General features: G+C 35.4%; 2 protein-coding genes across 2 annotated transcripts in view; one reads left to right on the top strand and one right to left on the bottom strand.

Annotated features, from left to right (window-relative positions):
• The window catches only part of LOC112153930 (disintegrin and metalloproteinase domain-containing protein 11), a 52,172-nt gene extending 45,866 nt beyond the window's left edge, over positions 1–6,306 (top strand). The window contains exons 27-34 of the mRNA XM_036216980.1: positions 1,764–1,953; positions 2,075–2,220; positions 2,292–2,481; positions 2,553–2,698; positions 3,751–3,940; positions 4,018–4,160; positions 4,247–4,410; positions 5,905–6,306. Of these exons, the coding sequence (XP_036072873.1) occupies positions 1,764–1,953; positions 2,075–2,220; positions 2,292–2,481; positions 2,553–2,698; positions 3,751–3,940; positions 4,018–4,160; positions 4,247–4,410; positions 5,905–6,099 (1,364 nt within the window). The 3' untranslated portion in view covers positions 6,100–6,306. The remainder of the gene's footprint in view (positions 1–1,763; positions 1,954–2,074; positions 2,221–2,291; positions 2,482–2,552; positions 2,699–3,750; positions 3,941–4,017; positions 4,161–4,246; positions 4,411–5,904) is intronic.
• Positions 6,162–14,206, bottom strand: LOC112153940 (7-methylguanosine phosphate-specific 5'-nucleotidase). The gene is made up of 10 exons (XM_024284415.2): positions 13,800–14,206; positions 12,625–12,699; positions 12,435–12,533; positions 12,232–12,301; positions 11,911–11,957; positions 10,260–10,345; positions 10,083–10,172; positions 9,511–9,673; positions 7,219–7,419; positions 6,162–7,149 (listed from the first exon to the last, which is right to left on the bottom strand). The coding sequence occupies exons 1-10, from the start codon at positions 13,800–13,802 to the stop codon at positions 7,030–7,032; spliced, it is 954 nt and encodes a 317-aa protein (XP_024140183.1). The 5' UTR covers positions 13,803–14,206; the 3' UTR covers positions 6,162–7,029.
• Positions 14,207–14,304: the final 98 nt, after the last annotated feature.

Below are 14,304 nucleotides of genomic sequence, written 5' to 3'. Positions count from 1 at the left end.
CTGCCCGGCTCTAAAAAGAAAAAAAAAATTAAACAGTTAAAATCCTGATTAAAAACAAAAAATAAAAATAATAGTTAAACCAGGGGTGTCAAACTCAATCACACAAGGGGCCAAAATCCTAAACAAATCATGATAACTGTTTATTGAAGACACTAAAACTAAAATTTTGAAACTTTTTAACATAATTATGAACTAGATATATAGCATTACCTGTAACGTGAATGTTGTAAACTGAATTTGGCCGCTGAAGATGCTATTGCTGATAGCTGAAATTGATAGTTAAAAAACTTGAAGCTGATAGCTGAAAACGCTGAAACTGATACCAGCTAAAATATTAGCTAAAGGCCAGATTAGCCTAAAAAAAGAAAGGAAAAAAATCTTCGGTTTGCCAGAACAGCTAGCATGAGGCTGAAAAAATAGCTGCATTTCAAAATAGGCCAAAAAACTGAAAAAAAGCCTAAACTAGCCAAAACTGCTAGCGTGTAAATATTAGCTTAACTCCAAAAAAGCCTAAAAACTTTTCTGAAAAGCCTAAATTATCCAAAACAGCTAGCATGTAGCTGAAATATTAGCTAAACATCAAAATAGCCTAAAATTAAAAAAAAGCCTAAATTAGCCAAAAAAGCTAGCATGTAGCCGAAGTATTAGCTAAACACCAAAATGGATTAAAAGGCAGGAATATTATTCCTGAATAAATCAACTTAATCCTGAAATAACTTTCAATATTTTATTCTCCAGAAAAATATATTTTGTTAAAATTATACAAGTTATAAATGAGTGCAAGATAACATCAAGCTATTAATAACAATAAAATAAAATGATCGGGAAGGCCGGATAGAATTACTCGGAGGGCTTTAACATAACTATGAACAAAAACAGGCAAGAATATTATTCCAGAATAAATCAACTTAAAGCTTAATAACTTTCAATATTTTACTCTCCGTAAAAATATGTTATATATATTTTAATTATTTAGCCTGTTTTCTACCTTTAAATTCATGTAGTTTACTAATTAAATATTTAGTTAACAGGCTAAATATTTAATTTAAAGTTAATTATATGATTATATATGTAGTTTACAAGCTAAATGTTTAGTTTTCAAAATAAATGTTTGATTTTGTAAAATTAAACATTCAGTTTGCAGATAAAATATGTAGATTTGACACAAATCTTTATTTTACAAAATAAATATTTTTTTGTTAATCAATGTTTTGAGATTTGTAAGTGTATTATAATGTTCATTCCTCACCATAAACAACCCCAAAGTGTTTTTTTGCGCTCCGAGCACCAGCCCCTCCCAACCCATGAAAACGAGTGTGTTCTCACAAGCTGATGTCACAAAGTGAAAACCGCCCCTTTCAGGAAGAGTCTGCACTGCCAGCCCCGCCCCCAGTCTATTGGCGAGCGGCAAAACACTTCGTTTTAAATCCGCAATACCATCTTCCAATTGTGTCCAATTATCTAAAATATCCTCAGGGTCGTTACTTTAGACGGCGGTCTCTAACAGTGGCCTGCTCCTTTAAGACTCCGCCCCTCCCCCGACTCGTGCACAGTCATGCGGACGCCGGCTGTCTGCGCTATTTGTGTTGTGATCCAGTGTTGCGATGACCAAGAAACGCTCATTGGATTTAGTGTTTAAACTTTGTGGGGTGGCATACGGCAAAGAACGTTCTTGTGAGGAATCTGCAATATTGTTTCTAAAGGAGATTACTGGAATTTCTTGGATTCCTTCTGGGTTATTTTTAGTCTATCTATTCTTTCAGGTGATGTGGTTCCTCCCGACGCCACGCTGGTGTTTGACATCCACCTGTTGGATTTGTGGAACAAAGCCGATCTGGTTGTCACCACGACGGTCGTCACTCCTAGAGACTGCAAGCGATCGGTGATGCGCACAGATTTTGTGCGGTACCACTTTAACGGCACGCTGCTGGACGGCACCGTCTTTGATTCCAGGTGAATTCTGCCTTTTTGCCTGAATGTTTCGGCTTTGTGTGTCTAAAAACACGCGTTTGGATTGTGTGATTGACGTTGTGTGTCTCGGCTGTCTTTGGCATTTTTGACTTTGTACTCACAGCTACGTCAAGAAGCAGACGCAGAACTCTCTGGTCGGCGAGGGCTGGCTCATAAAGGGCATGGACGAGGGCCTGCTGGGCATGTGCGTGGGGGAGATCCGGCACATCGTCGTCCCGCCGTTCAAAGCTTACGGAGAGAAGGGATCAGGTGAGAAACAGTTTCCAAATAGGACCAGAAAACCCAGAAAAGGAAAATTAAATCTGAATCTTTCCTGCCAGGAAAGGAAATCCCCCCCCAGGCGACTCTGGTGTTTGACGTTCTGTTAGTGGACATTCACAACCCGAAGGATAACATCACGGTGGAGAACCAGGTGGTGCCAGAGTCGTGCTCTCGCCGGTCCGTGGTCGGAGACTACATCCGGTACCACTACAACGGGACTTTCCTGAATGGACTGACCTTTGACACCAGGTGTGCTGCTGTTTCTCTGGAGTCTCATGGACCTAACAGGTAAATCGTCCTAAAATTTTCGTTTTTCCCAGCTACCAGAGGAACAGCACCTACAACACCTACATCGGGATGGGGTATGTGATCCCGGGTATGGACCAGGGCCTGCAGGGAGTCTGTGTTGGGGAGAAGAGGAGAGTCATCATCCCTCCACACCTGGGTTACGGAGACCAAGGAGCTGGTGAGTTAGAGCTCCAAGAAGATCCTTTGCATCCTTCAGGCTATGTATGTACCGGGCATGTGACACATATTCAAGAACGCACTAAACACATGTTCTTAAACACACGTTTAGCCCATGATGTGGTTACTCTGCAGAAAGAGTTATCTTCATCGTCTTGGTTTTCATCTTCTTCATCTTGGTCTTCTTCGTCGTCTTTGTCATCATCTTTGTTGTCTTGGTCTTGGTCTTTGTCTTGGGCTCTGCCTTGGTCTTTGTCTTCTTGGACTTCTTCATCTTTGTCTTCTTGGTCTTGATCTGCTTTGTTTTCTTTGTCTTCTTGGTCTTTGTCTTTTTGGATGTCTTGGTCTTTGTCTTTGTCTTCTTGGTCTTTGTCGTCTTGGTTGTGGTCTTCGTGGTCTTGATCTTCTTAGTCTTGGTCTTTGTCTTCTTTGTCTTGGTCTTCTTGGTTTTTGTCTGCCTCGTCTTTGTCTTCTTGGTCTTGGTCTTCTTAGTCATCTTGGTCTTGGTCTTATTAGGGTTTTTTTTCTTTGACTTGATCCGCTCAGTCTTGGTCTTCATCTTGGTATTCTTTTTTTGTAATCTTCTTCCTCTCCTCCTTCTAATTAGTGCATGTCCACCACCCACAGTTGGAAGAGGTTTGCTGAGAAAAGTCGAAGCTTTCTTTCCCAGCTCTATTCTGATATATGAAAGAATCTGTGTTGTATATTTCTGGCCGGACATGAACCTTAATTTCTCCTCCCTGATCAGCTTCTAAACAATTGATATTTCTGTGAATTAAAGAGGACACCCTTCATACATCAGTACCCAATCCAAGTCTCTGATTGGTCAAAGTTTAACTGGTTTTTCTGGCAATGTGCATTTAAAGGCGTTTTGTAGGTAGAGCCTGAAAATGGTTCTAAAAATGTGAAAAGCTACGCGTGATCACAAGAGTTTTGAACTCCATAGCCCCGTTTTACCTTTACATAGATTTTCATAGTACGTTGCTGCCTGAAGGCGGTGTGAACGTAGCATCAGAGGATTTCTGAGGTTTATTTTTGAATTTGTCTTTTCAGGTGATGTGATCCCCCCGTCTGCTGTTCTCGTCTTCGATGTCGACGTCATCGACTTCCACAACCCCAGTGATAAGGTGGAGATCCAGACCCTCCACAAACCTGAGGTCTGCAACGAGACCTCTGCAGAGAATGACCTGGTCCACTATCACTACAACTGCAGCCTGATGGACGGCACGCTGCTCTTTTCCTCGTGAGTCAGTTTCCCTGCAGCAGCTTTGCGTATTACGCTGTGAATTGATAGTAAGTGGCATCGACTTCAATCCTCAGACACGACTTTGAGAACCTTCAGGATGCAGTTCTCGGAGCGGACAAGGTGATCGACGGACTGGACGAGGGTTTGCGGGGCATGTGCGTGGGCGAGAGGAGGCTGATCACAGTGCCGCCTCACCTCGGACACGGAGAGAGGGGAGGTGAGGGTTCTGCAGTCTGGAGAACAGAAAGATGATCGCCCTTCAGAGAAGGACTGTGCTTTAAAAGCTGTCCTCTTGTCCGCTAGCCTCCGGCGTCCCGAGCAGTGCCGTGCTGGTGTTTGATGTGGAGCTAGTGAGCCTCGAGAAGGGAGTGCCCCCCGGTTACCTGTTCGTGTGGCTGCACGGCCCACCTGAAGACCTCTTTAGCGCCCTGGACATGAACAAGAATGGGGAGGTGCCACAGGAGGAGGTGTGTGTTTGGAGTCTTTAATCTCACACATGAAATGTTTGTCCAGTAAAGATTTACTGTTTCTAATGCTGTCTGCAAAAAAGTAGTTATTAAAAAAGTTAAAATACAATTTTTACATTTTTTTAAAGAAATCTGGCAAAAGGAAGCGCAGCAAAAACTATTTTTAAGCAAAAAAATTAACTGGAATACTAGTTTGTTGATCTTTAATCTGTTATCTCTTCAGCAAAACCATTTTTTTAATTCTCTGCAGAAGTTTGTATTTACTGTAACTTTGGCTCCACCTGGTGGTGACATTGGGTAAACATTTGCAGTTAAATTGACTTTTAGAACTTGCAGATTGATCTTGTTTTCAGAGTGAGAAAACGTCTGTCTTAAAAAATATATATAAATATGATAATAAAACGTGCAAAAACAATAAAAAACTTTAATGTTTACAGTTAAGCATTGCCACTTAAATGAAAATTTCAAACTTGTTAAATGATCTTCTGAGAGAATCCATCCGTCCACCCATCAATAAATAAAATAAATTAGTATAAAATAAACAAAGTATCAACAAAAAACACATTAAATAATAAAATATTAAAAAAGGTAATAAGTAAAAAAATGTCAGTTTATTTCGGTTTGTATTGTAATGTTACTTTGGCTCCACCTGGTGGTGATATCAGGGAAACATTTGCAGTTAAATGGAAAAATTCAAACTGTTGGTCGATCTTCTTGATTGTAGTACGTGAACATCCATCCATCCATTTATTTAAAAAACAAAAACAAAGAATTAAAAATAAAAATTGTAAAAAAAAATGTAGACATTGTTTTATAAATAAATAAAAAAAATGAAAAATTTCATTAAAAAGTGAGTTCATTTCTGATTATTTGTATTTACTTTTACTTTGGGTCCATCTAGTGGTGACATGAGGTAAATATTTACAGTTAAATGGACATTTCAAACTTGCTGGCTTATTTTCTTGTTTTCAGTTTTTGACCAATTGTTCGTTCATTCATTCATTCGTTCAAAAAAAAGAGTCAAACATTTCCAGAAATTAACTAGAAAAAAAAGCTAACAATTTACTTGAATGACTATTCAAGTCATTACTTTTTTTTCAAGATACAATAATAAAATTACAAGGATTACAAGGATTAAGTCCTAAAGTTTTAGGAAAAAGTCAAAAATGTACCAAAAAACCCACAAAATTATGAGGGGAAATTTTTAAAAGAATAAATTATGTGGAAGAAACATTCAAAAAAAGGTTTAAAACATAAAAAAAGAAAAATTTCAAAAAATAAATAAAATATAAAATTCTATTTAAAAATTAGTTTATATCCTAATATTTACTGTTACTTTGGCTCCACCTGGTGGTGACATCAGGTATATATTTGCAGTTACACTTTCATTTCAAACTTGTGGATTGTTCCTCTTGTTTTCCGTCTGTGAGCATCCCTCCATACAATATAAAATTTATTTTTTAAGTGACTTTAATTTAGATGATTTCCTTTCAGTTTGCAGAGTTCATCAAGCTGCAGGTGGACGAGGGCAAAGGCCGCATCAAGCCTGGACTGACCATGGAGCAGGTGGTGGCCGACATGTTCCAAAACCAGGACCGCAACAAGGACGGCGTGATCACGGCCAGCGAACTCAAACTCAAGGTCGACGAGGACAAGGAGCGGGAGGAGGCGAAGCACGAGGAGCTGTGACGAGCGTCCGGCCGCTTTAGCTCTCTCTCAGGGATCAAACCTTCAACAGAAAAACCAGACACTCTCCTCCATCCACTTTATTGTCCTGCGGTCCACATCTTGTGAATCCATAAAAGAAAAAAAGGAGTTTAAAAGATGTACATTTGGTAAACAAGCACCTTCATTTGACCCTGAACGTCACATTCATTAAAATGTTTGTTAAAAAGACGGTTTCTGCATTTGTGAGAGGAAAAACATGCAGACATTTTATGTAGAAACCTGTAAAAAGTTTACAGATCTTTCTGTGAGTCTGTAGAAACTTTTACTATTTTTTTTAAATTAGGTTGTAAAGTTGGACAAGAATTGTGTTTTCTTTTGCATTTGAAGCAAAATAATATATTTTTTGGTGCAATTCTGGTAAAATAGTTTCTTCTTTTGTGCAGGAAGAGGGAAAAAAAACACTTTACGAATCAACATTTACATTTTTTTTAAACCGTATTGTAGATTTGTCTTTCAAAATAAAAGTCTGCTGCAAAATAATATTAGCAGCATTTTAAGACATAATTCTGAACATCTAAATTATAGGTAAACATTTGACTAAAAAGGTAAAAATACGTCTAGTTATCTGTCTTTAACCCCTTAATGCCAGTTGTCTCAAAAATTAGCTCTAAAATGACCTAAATGTAGCATTTACTTCAAGTTAAAATCTTTTTTCATGGCATTAAGGGGTTAAACATCATAAATGTTGGAGTTTTCTTCGACATTTCTCTGATTTCTTGTCCTAAAAAACATTAAAAGCTTAAATACTGGCGGTTAAATGAGCCGAAGTTTCACGTTTTCTTTAAAATAAAAGTAAAAAGTGAAACACAGAGCTGCATTTAAAAGTCTGCTGCCGTCAGAGTGAAGCGAGGTTCGCTTTGAGGTAAACGGTGAGATTCTCCATAAACGCCGTCACTTCCTGTCTCCCGATGAGATGACGTTCCTGAGGATGGCGTTGGGAACGTCCATGGTTTCGTCCCTCACCAGCACGACGTCGAAGGCGTTCACGTACGACTCCTTCCTCTCCTCCACCTGAAACACCGAGCAGACTTCAGGACAGAGCCGTAACCCTCGGACGCTCCGCGAGTCCGACTCTCCGACCTGGTCGTTGAGGAAGCCGACGGTCAGGACGTGGCGAGGGTCCGACACGCCGTCGGCCATGGTCAGGTCTCCCAGAGAGTCTCCCAGCAGCAGCACGTTGGGCCGGCCCTGCAGCTGAGAGAGGGCGGCCGCCTGGGTCACGGCGCCCTCTCGTTTGTTGAAGGTGTGGATCAGCTGACCTTTGAAGGCTCTCAGGACGCCCTGAACGACAAACGGATCATTAGAAATATTTAAATATTCTGATCATTTTGATCTATTTAAGCGTTAAAAACACAAATTACATCAGAACTTTTATTTAAAAAAAGATTTCTGGAACTCGCTTTGGTTGAATTCCTTAAAGAGAAACAAACATGATCAGATATTTAAAGACAAAAATGAGGAAGAAACCCCTTAAAAGACAAGTTCCTATGAATTAAAGGAGTTTATAACATAAGAAAGTATTTTCAAACAAACAAATTATAGCTGCACAATTTATTGGGAAGAAAATCAACATTTGTAGCAATAAATTGAACATTTTAGCTTCTTACAGCAGTTCTATCGTGTTTGAGTCTCTCTCTCAAATTATGTTTTTAAATGTTTTTCTTAGAATTTCATCAAATTATCTGACACTTTGAAGTAAAAAAAAAAAAAAAAAAAACTTCCATAAAAAAAATGTTGAAGGTTCTTCCTTTAGTTCAGTTCCAGCTGTAGATTTAAAAATACTCTGAAGCAGCAGAAATCTTATTTCATTTATAGCTGTCACTATTGCTGTAAATCGGACCACCGGTTCTTCTTTTAGACCACAAAGATGAAAAACAACAGATTTTTTTGTGACACACTGAATGAACAATAAAAAGGTTTTTCTATAAAGATGATATTTGTCTGTTTTTTAGTGGTTCTTGTACAGATTTGCCTCATTTGTCTCTTTTCTGTCCCAATAAAAAAAGGAATAAAATAACAAATTTATGATCAGGAATAAGATTTTTTTTGAGAAAGAAAGTAAAAAAAACTACTTAAATAAATTTTAAAAATTTGAGAAAAAAAGTTTATTTTTATAAGAAAAAAAATTAAGAATTGTACTAAATTTATGAGAAAAAGTCAACAATTTCAAGTCAATAAATTCTTAAAATAAGGAAAAATGTTGCAAAATTATGAAAAAAGTGAAAAAATTACAAGAATAAAGTAATAAAATGAAAAGAGTAAAAATGTTTGAGAATAAACTTGTAAAACTGAGAACAAAAGTCAACAATTTACTACTGATAAAGTCATGAAATGATGAGAAAAAATGTAAAATATTTAAGGGGATTAAGTTGTTAAAAGAAAAAAATTAAAAAAATAACCAAAAAAGTATCAGAAGAAAAAGGAAAAATTTTACAAGAATAAATCATGAAAAATTAAGAAAGAGTCAGAATTTTTTTAAGATTCTGGTAAGAGATTAATAATAAGCGAAAAAAGTGAAAAAAATCGTAAAATTGTGAAAAAAAGTGATACAACTATAGGCGTCTGTTGTAAAATTATGAGGAAAACAACCAAAAAACATTTACAAGAATAAAGTTTAACGTTATGAGAAAAATGTCAAAATTCTATAGGGATAAAGTTGTGAAATTAAGAGGCGAAAAGTCCCAAAAATATATGAATATTCATAAAGTTATGAGAAAACGTCAACAATTTATGGGAAAAAGTTGTAAAATTATTCAGATTTTTTAAAATAAAAAATACAATAATAAAGTAATAAAATTATAAAAACAGTGAAAAATTTCATAGAATTAAATTATAACAAAAATCAGTAATATATTAGAACAAAGTCTTAAAACTATCAGAATAAAATGAATTTATAGAGATAAAACTAAAATTTTAAGAAAAAAGTTAAAAAATCAAAACATTTTAAGGGATTAAAGGGAAGATTTTACAAGAATAAACTATGAAATTATGAGAAGAGAAAAATTAGGAAAAATAGGAGAATTTAATTTTATATTTTCATAAAAAAGTGAAAAAAAATTATAAGAAAAAAGTCTTTAAAAATGAGCCAAAAGGTGAAATATTTACAAGAATTAAGTCTTAAAATCATGAGAATAAAAAACAACAATTTTTGAGAATCAAGTAAGAATCCATTAAAATATAAATTGATAATTTATTACAAGATTAGTCATAAAGGTGTGATGCAAAAGGCTTTTTACTAAGAAAAAAAGCACCACCAACTTTATTTTTGAAAAATTAAGACTTTTTCCTTATAATGTTAAGTTTTTTTTTCTTTTATTGTGGCCATAAAACTCCACTGTAGAATTCAGCCGTAATTGTAGCTGTAAAACTCACGGTGTGGTCGAAGTCCATGTAGTTGGAGATGACGTGGACGTTGGCGTGGAAGACGTGGTTCTGGCGGATCACCTCCTCCAGCACGTCGCCCACGCCGGCCGAGAAGATCAGCAGAGGGACGCGGCTCTCGTAGAGTCCGTCGAAAAACGCTTTGTAGCCGTCCCTTAAGACACAAACAGTACTATTTAGATTTCTATGATTAAAAAAATCTGATTTATGGATTTTCATGAATATTTGGAGCCTTGTTCCTTTATTTAAGTGTTTTTACATCATGTATTGCACCATATATTCAATATTTGTGTAATTTTGTGTCCCTAAAGTAAAAAATATTTAGTTACAGGGTGTTTCTACGAGGAAAAATACTCCTTGTTTGTACCATCACACCGCCTTATTGTCTCTAAATAGGAGGAATGTGGACGGTGCTGCTCAACCGGTCGAGCCGGACCCGACACCCTCACCTTCTGATGTTCCAGGAGACGAGCTGGAGCCAAAACAGGCTCCACTAAAGCAGTTTGATGCGTCCTCGTTTGTACAATCACAACAATAAAAAACTACTGTTGACGTGAGAGCACCTGAGCATGGTTCTGGACTCCTTCACCGCCCGGGCCAGCATGTCCTTCCTGATCCTCTGCTCGATCAGCAGCTCATGGACTTTAGTCCACCTGGAGGAGGCAGAGACGTGCATTTATGTGCAAAGATCTAAAACTTTAGTGTTTTAAAACTCTAAAATCGTGTTTGTTGTTTCCCACCATTCCACCATATGAGGCAGCTTCTCTTTTGCACTTCGGCTCGCATCAATTTCTATTGGATAATACGTGTTCAACAGCTCCTTCATCTGCAACACACCAGCAAAAACATTCATGTATTTATCAAAATACAAATATGTATGTTTCTTTTTAACTTTTTATTCATTTTTTTCCTTATGTTTTTCAGCAAGTCAGTCACTCTTTCAACAAAACGTTCAGCTTGTTCAGGACATTACTGCTTGTATTTTTGGTATTCATAAACTTTATAGTTTTTGAAATATTGAGCAAAATATTCCCCATAGGTAATGAATGAGGAATTCTCCATATTTTGTGTTTTTAAGTAGATTAGCAACAAACCTTTAAATATATTCATAGGCTACGTTTTCATCTTTTATATATATATATATTTTTAAAATGGTATTGAGCTGTTACATTAGCATTATGCTAGCTAATATTTATCAACATGCTAACGTTTTTGGCTAATTTGTTATCTACTGGGTTTTTAAGCTAACTTAGTGTTTAGCTTCTATTTTAGCATATTTTTGAGTAATTTAGTTTAGTGAGGAATTTTATGCTATTTTCAATTTTAGCTAGTATTTAGGCAATGAGCTAGCTTCTTTTGGCTAATTTGACATCTACTGACGTTTTTATGCTAATTTGAAGTTTAGCTAATATTTATCAACATGCTAACGTTTTTTGGCTAACTTGTTATCTACTAGGTTTTTAAGCTAATTTAGTGTTTAGCTTCTATTTTAGCAACAGTAATGTTTTTGAGTAATTTAGTTTAGTGAGGAATTTTAGGCTATTTTGGATTTTAGCTAGTATTTATGCAATAAGCTAGCTTTTTTGGGCTAATTTGACATCTACTGACGTTTTTATGCTAATTTGAAGTTTAGCTAATATTTAGCAACATGCTAACCTTTTTTGATTATTTGTTTTCTACTGGGTTTTTTAGGCTAACTTAGAGTTTAGTTTCTATTTTAGCAACAAGCTAATGTCTTTGACTCATTTAGTCTACTGAGTAATTTTAGGCTATTTTAGGCTATTTAAGCAATGTGCTTGCTTTTTTATGGCTAATTTGTAGTCTACTGAGGGTTTTTTTTTTGCTAATTTGGAGGTTAGTTCATATTTAAGTAACACACTAAATATTTTTGCAATATTGACATGTATTAGGAATTTTTAAGCAATTTTACTACACATTTTTTAGAAATTTTGGTCAACTTCAGCAATCTTTCATAGTACAAAATTTTCAGTCTTTAGCCAATTTAATGTTTTGCAAATAGCTTTTGCATTTTCTGCAAATTCATTTAGCAATTAAAGTAAACTGCATCACTATTGCATTTTTTAGCAAAAAGCTTCAGCATCTTTAGCGACTATCAGCAAAAAGCATTCACTAACAATATATCGCAGGTGATGCAACTTTTCTAGTTTATTTTCTAATTTTCTAATCAGTTAATGAAAATTTATCTAGAGTTTATGTGGCTACATTGGAATATATGTTTTATTTTTTGTTTCAATAGCTTGAAATAAACCAATATTTACATTCAAAAACAAAACAATCACCATATTTGCTTTAAAAAAAACAACAAAAATCAAACAAATGTAGCCACAAAGTGACAAAAATCCCACATTCAGTTTGTTTCTTCATGTTTACCTTTATAGTACACTCTTCGTCTATCAACAACCGGTTGTCCAGAATGTCTACAAGAGAAAAAATGTCAAGAAAAATAGTTTATATGGGGTAAGATAGCTATCAAAAAGTGGTAATCATGAAAGTATACATTTGTGCACAACTTTGTATTTATAAATACAACTTTTTCTTTCTGAATATGTTTTTAATTGACCGCCATCTTACCCCAATTTTTTCAAGATGCAGAAAAACTTGAAAAACTCAAACATTTTGATACGGGTCAGAAACAAAACCCCAAATGTGCAGGTTAAAAAAAAAAAAGAGGACGGGATGAATTGTGCTCACTGTGTGTGGTGGGAACTCTCCTTCCGTTGTGAGCAAATCTGCTCAGCGTCATGTCAAAGTCTGAGATGACCTGGAAAGAATTTGAAAATATAATCAGTGGATAAAAAACAGTTTGTGCAACTTAGAACTATTTACAAATAATTCACAATGTGAAATATGAGATTTTGACTTCTCGACACTGATCATCATCTCTGTACTCTCACCTGCAGGCGGCCTGCGCCGGCTCGCCTCATGGCCCGGATGGTTTCCTCCACTCTGCGGCGGTCCCTCATCATCACAGAGCCTTTAGAAAGCTCCGGCATCTATGCAGAATGAAGAAGATCTTTATAGCAACACAAAGGAGTTTATTTAATCTGCACGTCAAACTGTGGGAATGCATGTGAGCTTTCACACCTCAGTTTTGGTCAGCTGGTGCCAGACTGCGAGGACGGACCGCACCGGCGTGTAAATCCAGGGAATCTGGTAAATCTGCAAGGAAATGATGGGAAGAAATTGTTAGAATTGAAACGAGAAACAGTTTTCTTGGAGATTAGCAAAGCAATCTTCTAATAAAAAGGGATTTTCATGGCGTATCTGTGAGCAGTACTCTGGAGAAATGAGGAAGTGTTCGCAGGAAAAATTAAAACCAAGTGTGAAGCATCAAAATGATTGATTTGAACTTCACACTGTGTCAAACTTTATTTTTACAGTTTTGTAGGAGTGGGATTATATACGTTTACTTCATCCCACTCCTTTTCAACCAATTTATTATTGTTTTTAGATAATAATCACTATATTTAATGCAAAGTAAATATGTACTGTATGCAAAAATCTTTATGATTATGAGACACAATTATTTTCTTCTGACATGTTTTTTTTAATCAGTGCATTTTATTATTTCTATAAAAAATTGATATATCTTTGTGATTTTGTGGTATCATCTACAAACATTTTTTGAAGAAGCCAAAATATGCCCAAAGATTTTAAACACCTACAAGTCAACTTCATAATTCTTTTACATTATTAACTAAACAGTGTTGCATCAATGTTATTGAACGTTTCTCAGCTTAGGTGAGAAATCTCTATATTTCAGGAATAGTTTAATCTAAAGTTTACAGTAAAAATTAGAAAACTTTAAAAGCAAACATTTTAATTTACAGTAAATAATAAACTAGTAAAATGTTTATTAATTTTGTACAATTTTTTGTATTTTAAATCCTGCTTTTGTGCTTTTTAAATTGGCAAAATTTATATTTAATAAAATAGAAATCCTGCACAAATATTCCTTGTCAACTATACCGCAATCAATAACAGTCCAAGTGAAGTCGTGACTAAATGCAGTTTGAGTTGGAAAAACCTAAAAATCTGTGAATGGCAAGTGGTTTATACTAACAAAATAAGAGTCGGCCTTTAAAAATGTAACTAAGATGATTATATTTGGTGTTTGGAAAAACGTGTCGCTTCATCCTTTCGGTCAAATAATATTTGATTCATTCTGGCACTAAGAAAACGGTTCAAACAAAAATTTTAGACTATATTTGTGTTTTTTGTTGTTGCCAAAATATCAAAATTAAAGCGGTTAAACTTACCATTTTTGAACGGAGAAAACCCGATTCAGCGACTCAAATGTCCTTAAAACTAACCATTACGGAATTACTTTAAAAACAACTGTTATAATACTATAAAGGCGCGAGGCAACCGCAAATAATTTAGAATTAACCGTTTTCTTCTGTTGTTTACATCTCGGCGTGCAACACTTTTAAGGTCCGCCTTGTTTCCCCTCCACACATGGTTCCGGTGTACATTCGTTCCTAAATGATCGTTAAAATCAAAACACAAAAGTACGCTTCTTATTAAATTATTAATGATAAACTTATGTAAACATGTCACTGATTTAAATGTCTCGCTAACTCCAACACATATAGTTACAAGACACAAAAAAACCCTAAAAGTCCTTATGTTTTGTGTGCGTTTGCTAGCATAGCTACATTTAGCATACAAGCTATTTTTAAGCTTTAATGTTCGAAGTATATTTTATAATTCTGGATTATATAATATTTTTTAAATTAGTAAAATTGTTTTTTTTAAGACCCA

This window comes from Oryzias melastigma, linkage group LG19 (assembly GCF_002922805.2).
Source record: "Oryzias melastigma strain HK-1 linkage group LG19, ASM292280v2, whole genome shotgun sequence".
NCBI classification, from domain to species: domain Eukaryota; kingdom Metazoa; phylum Chordata; class Actinopteri; order Beloniformes; family Adrianichthyidae; genus Oryzias; species Oryzias melastigma.
This window is presented reverse-complemented; position numbering and strand designations above follow the sequence as displayed.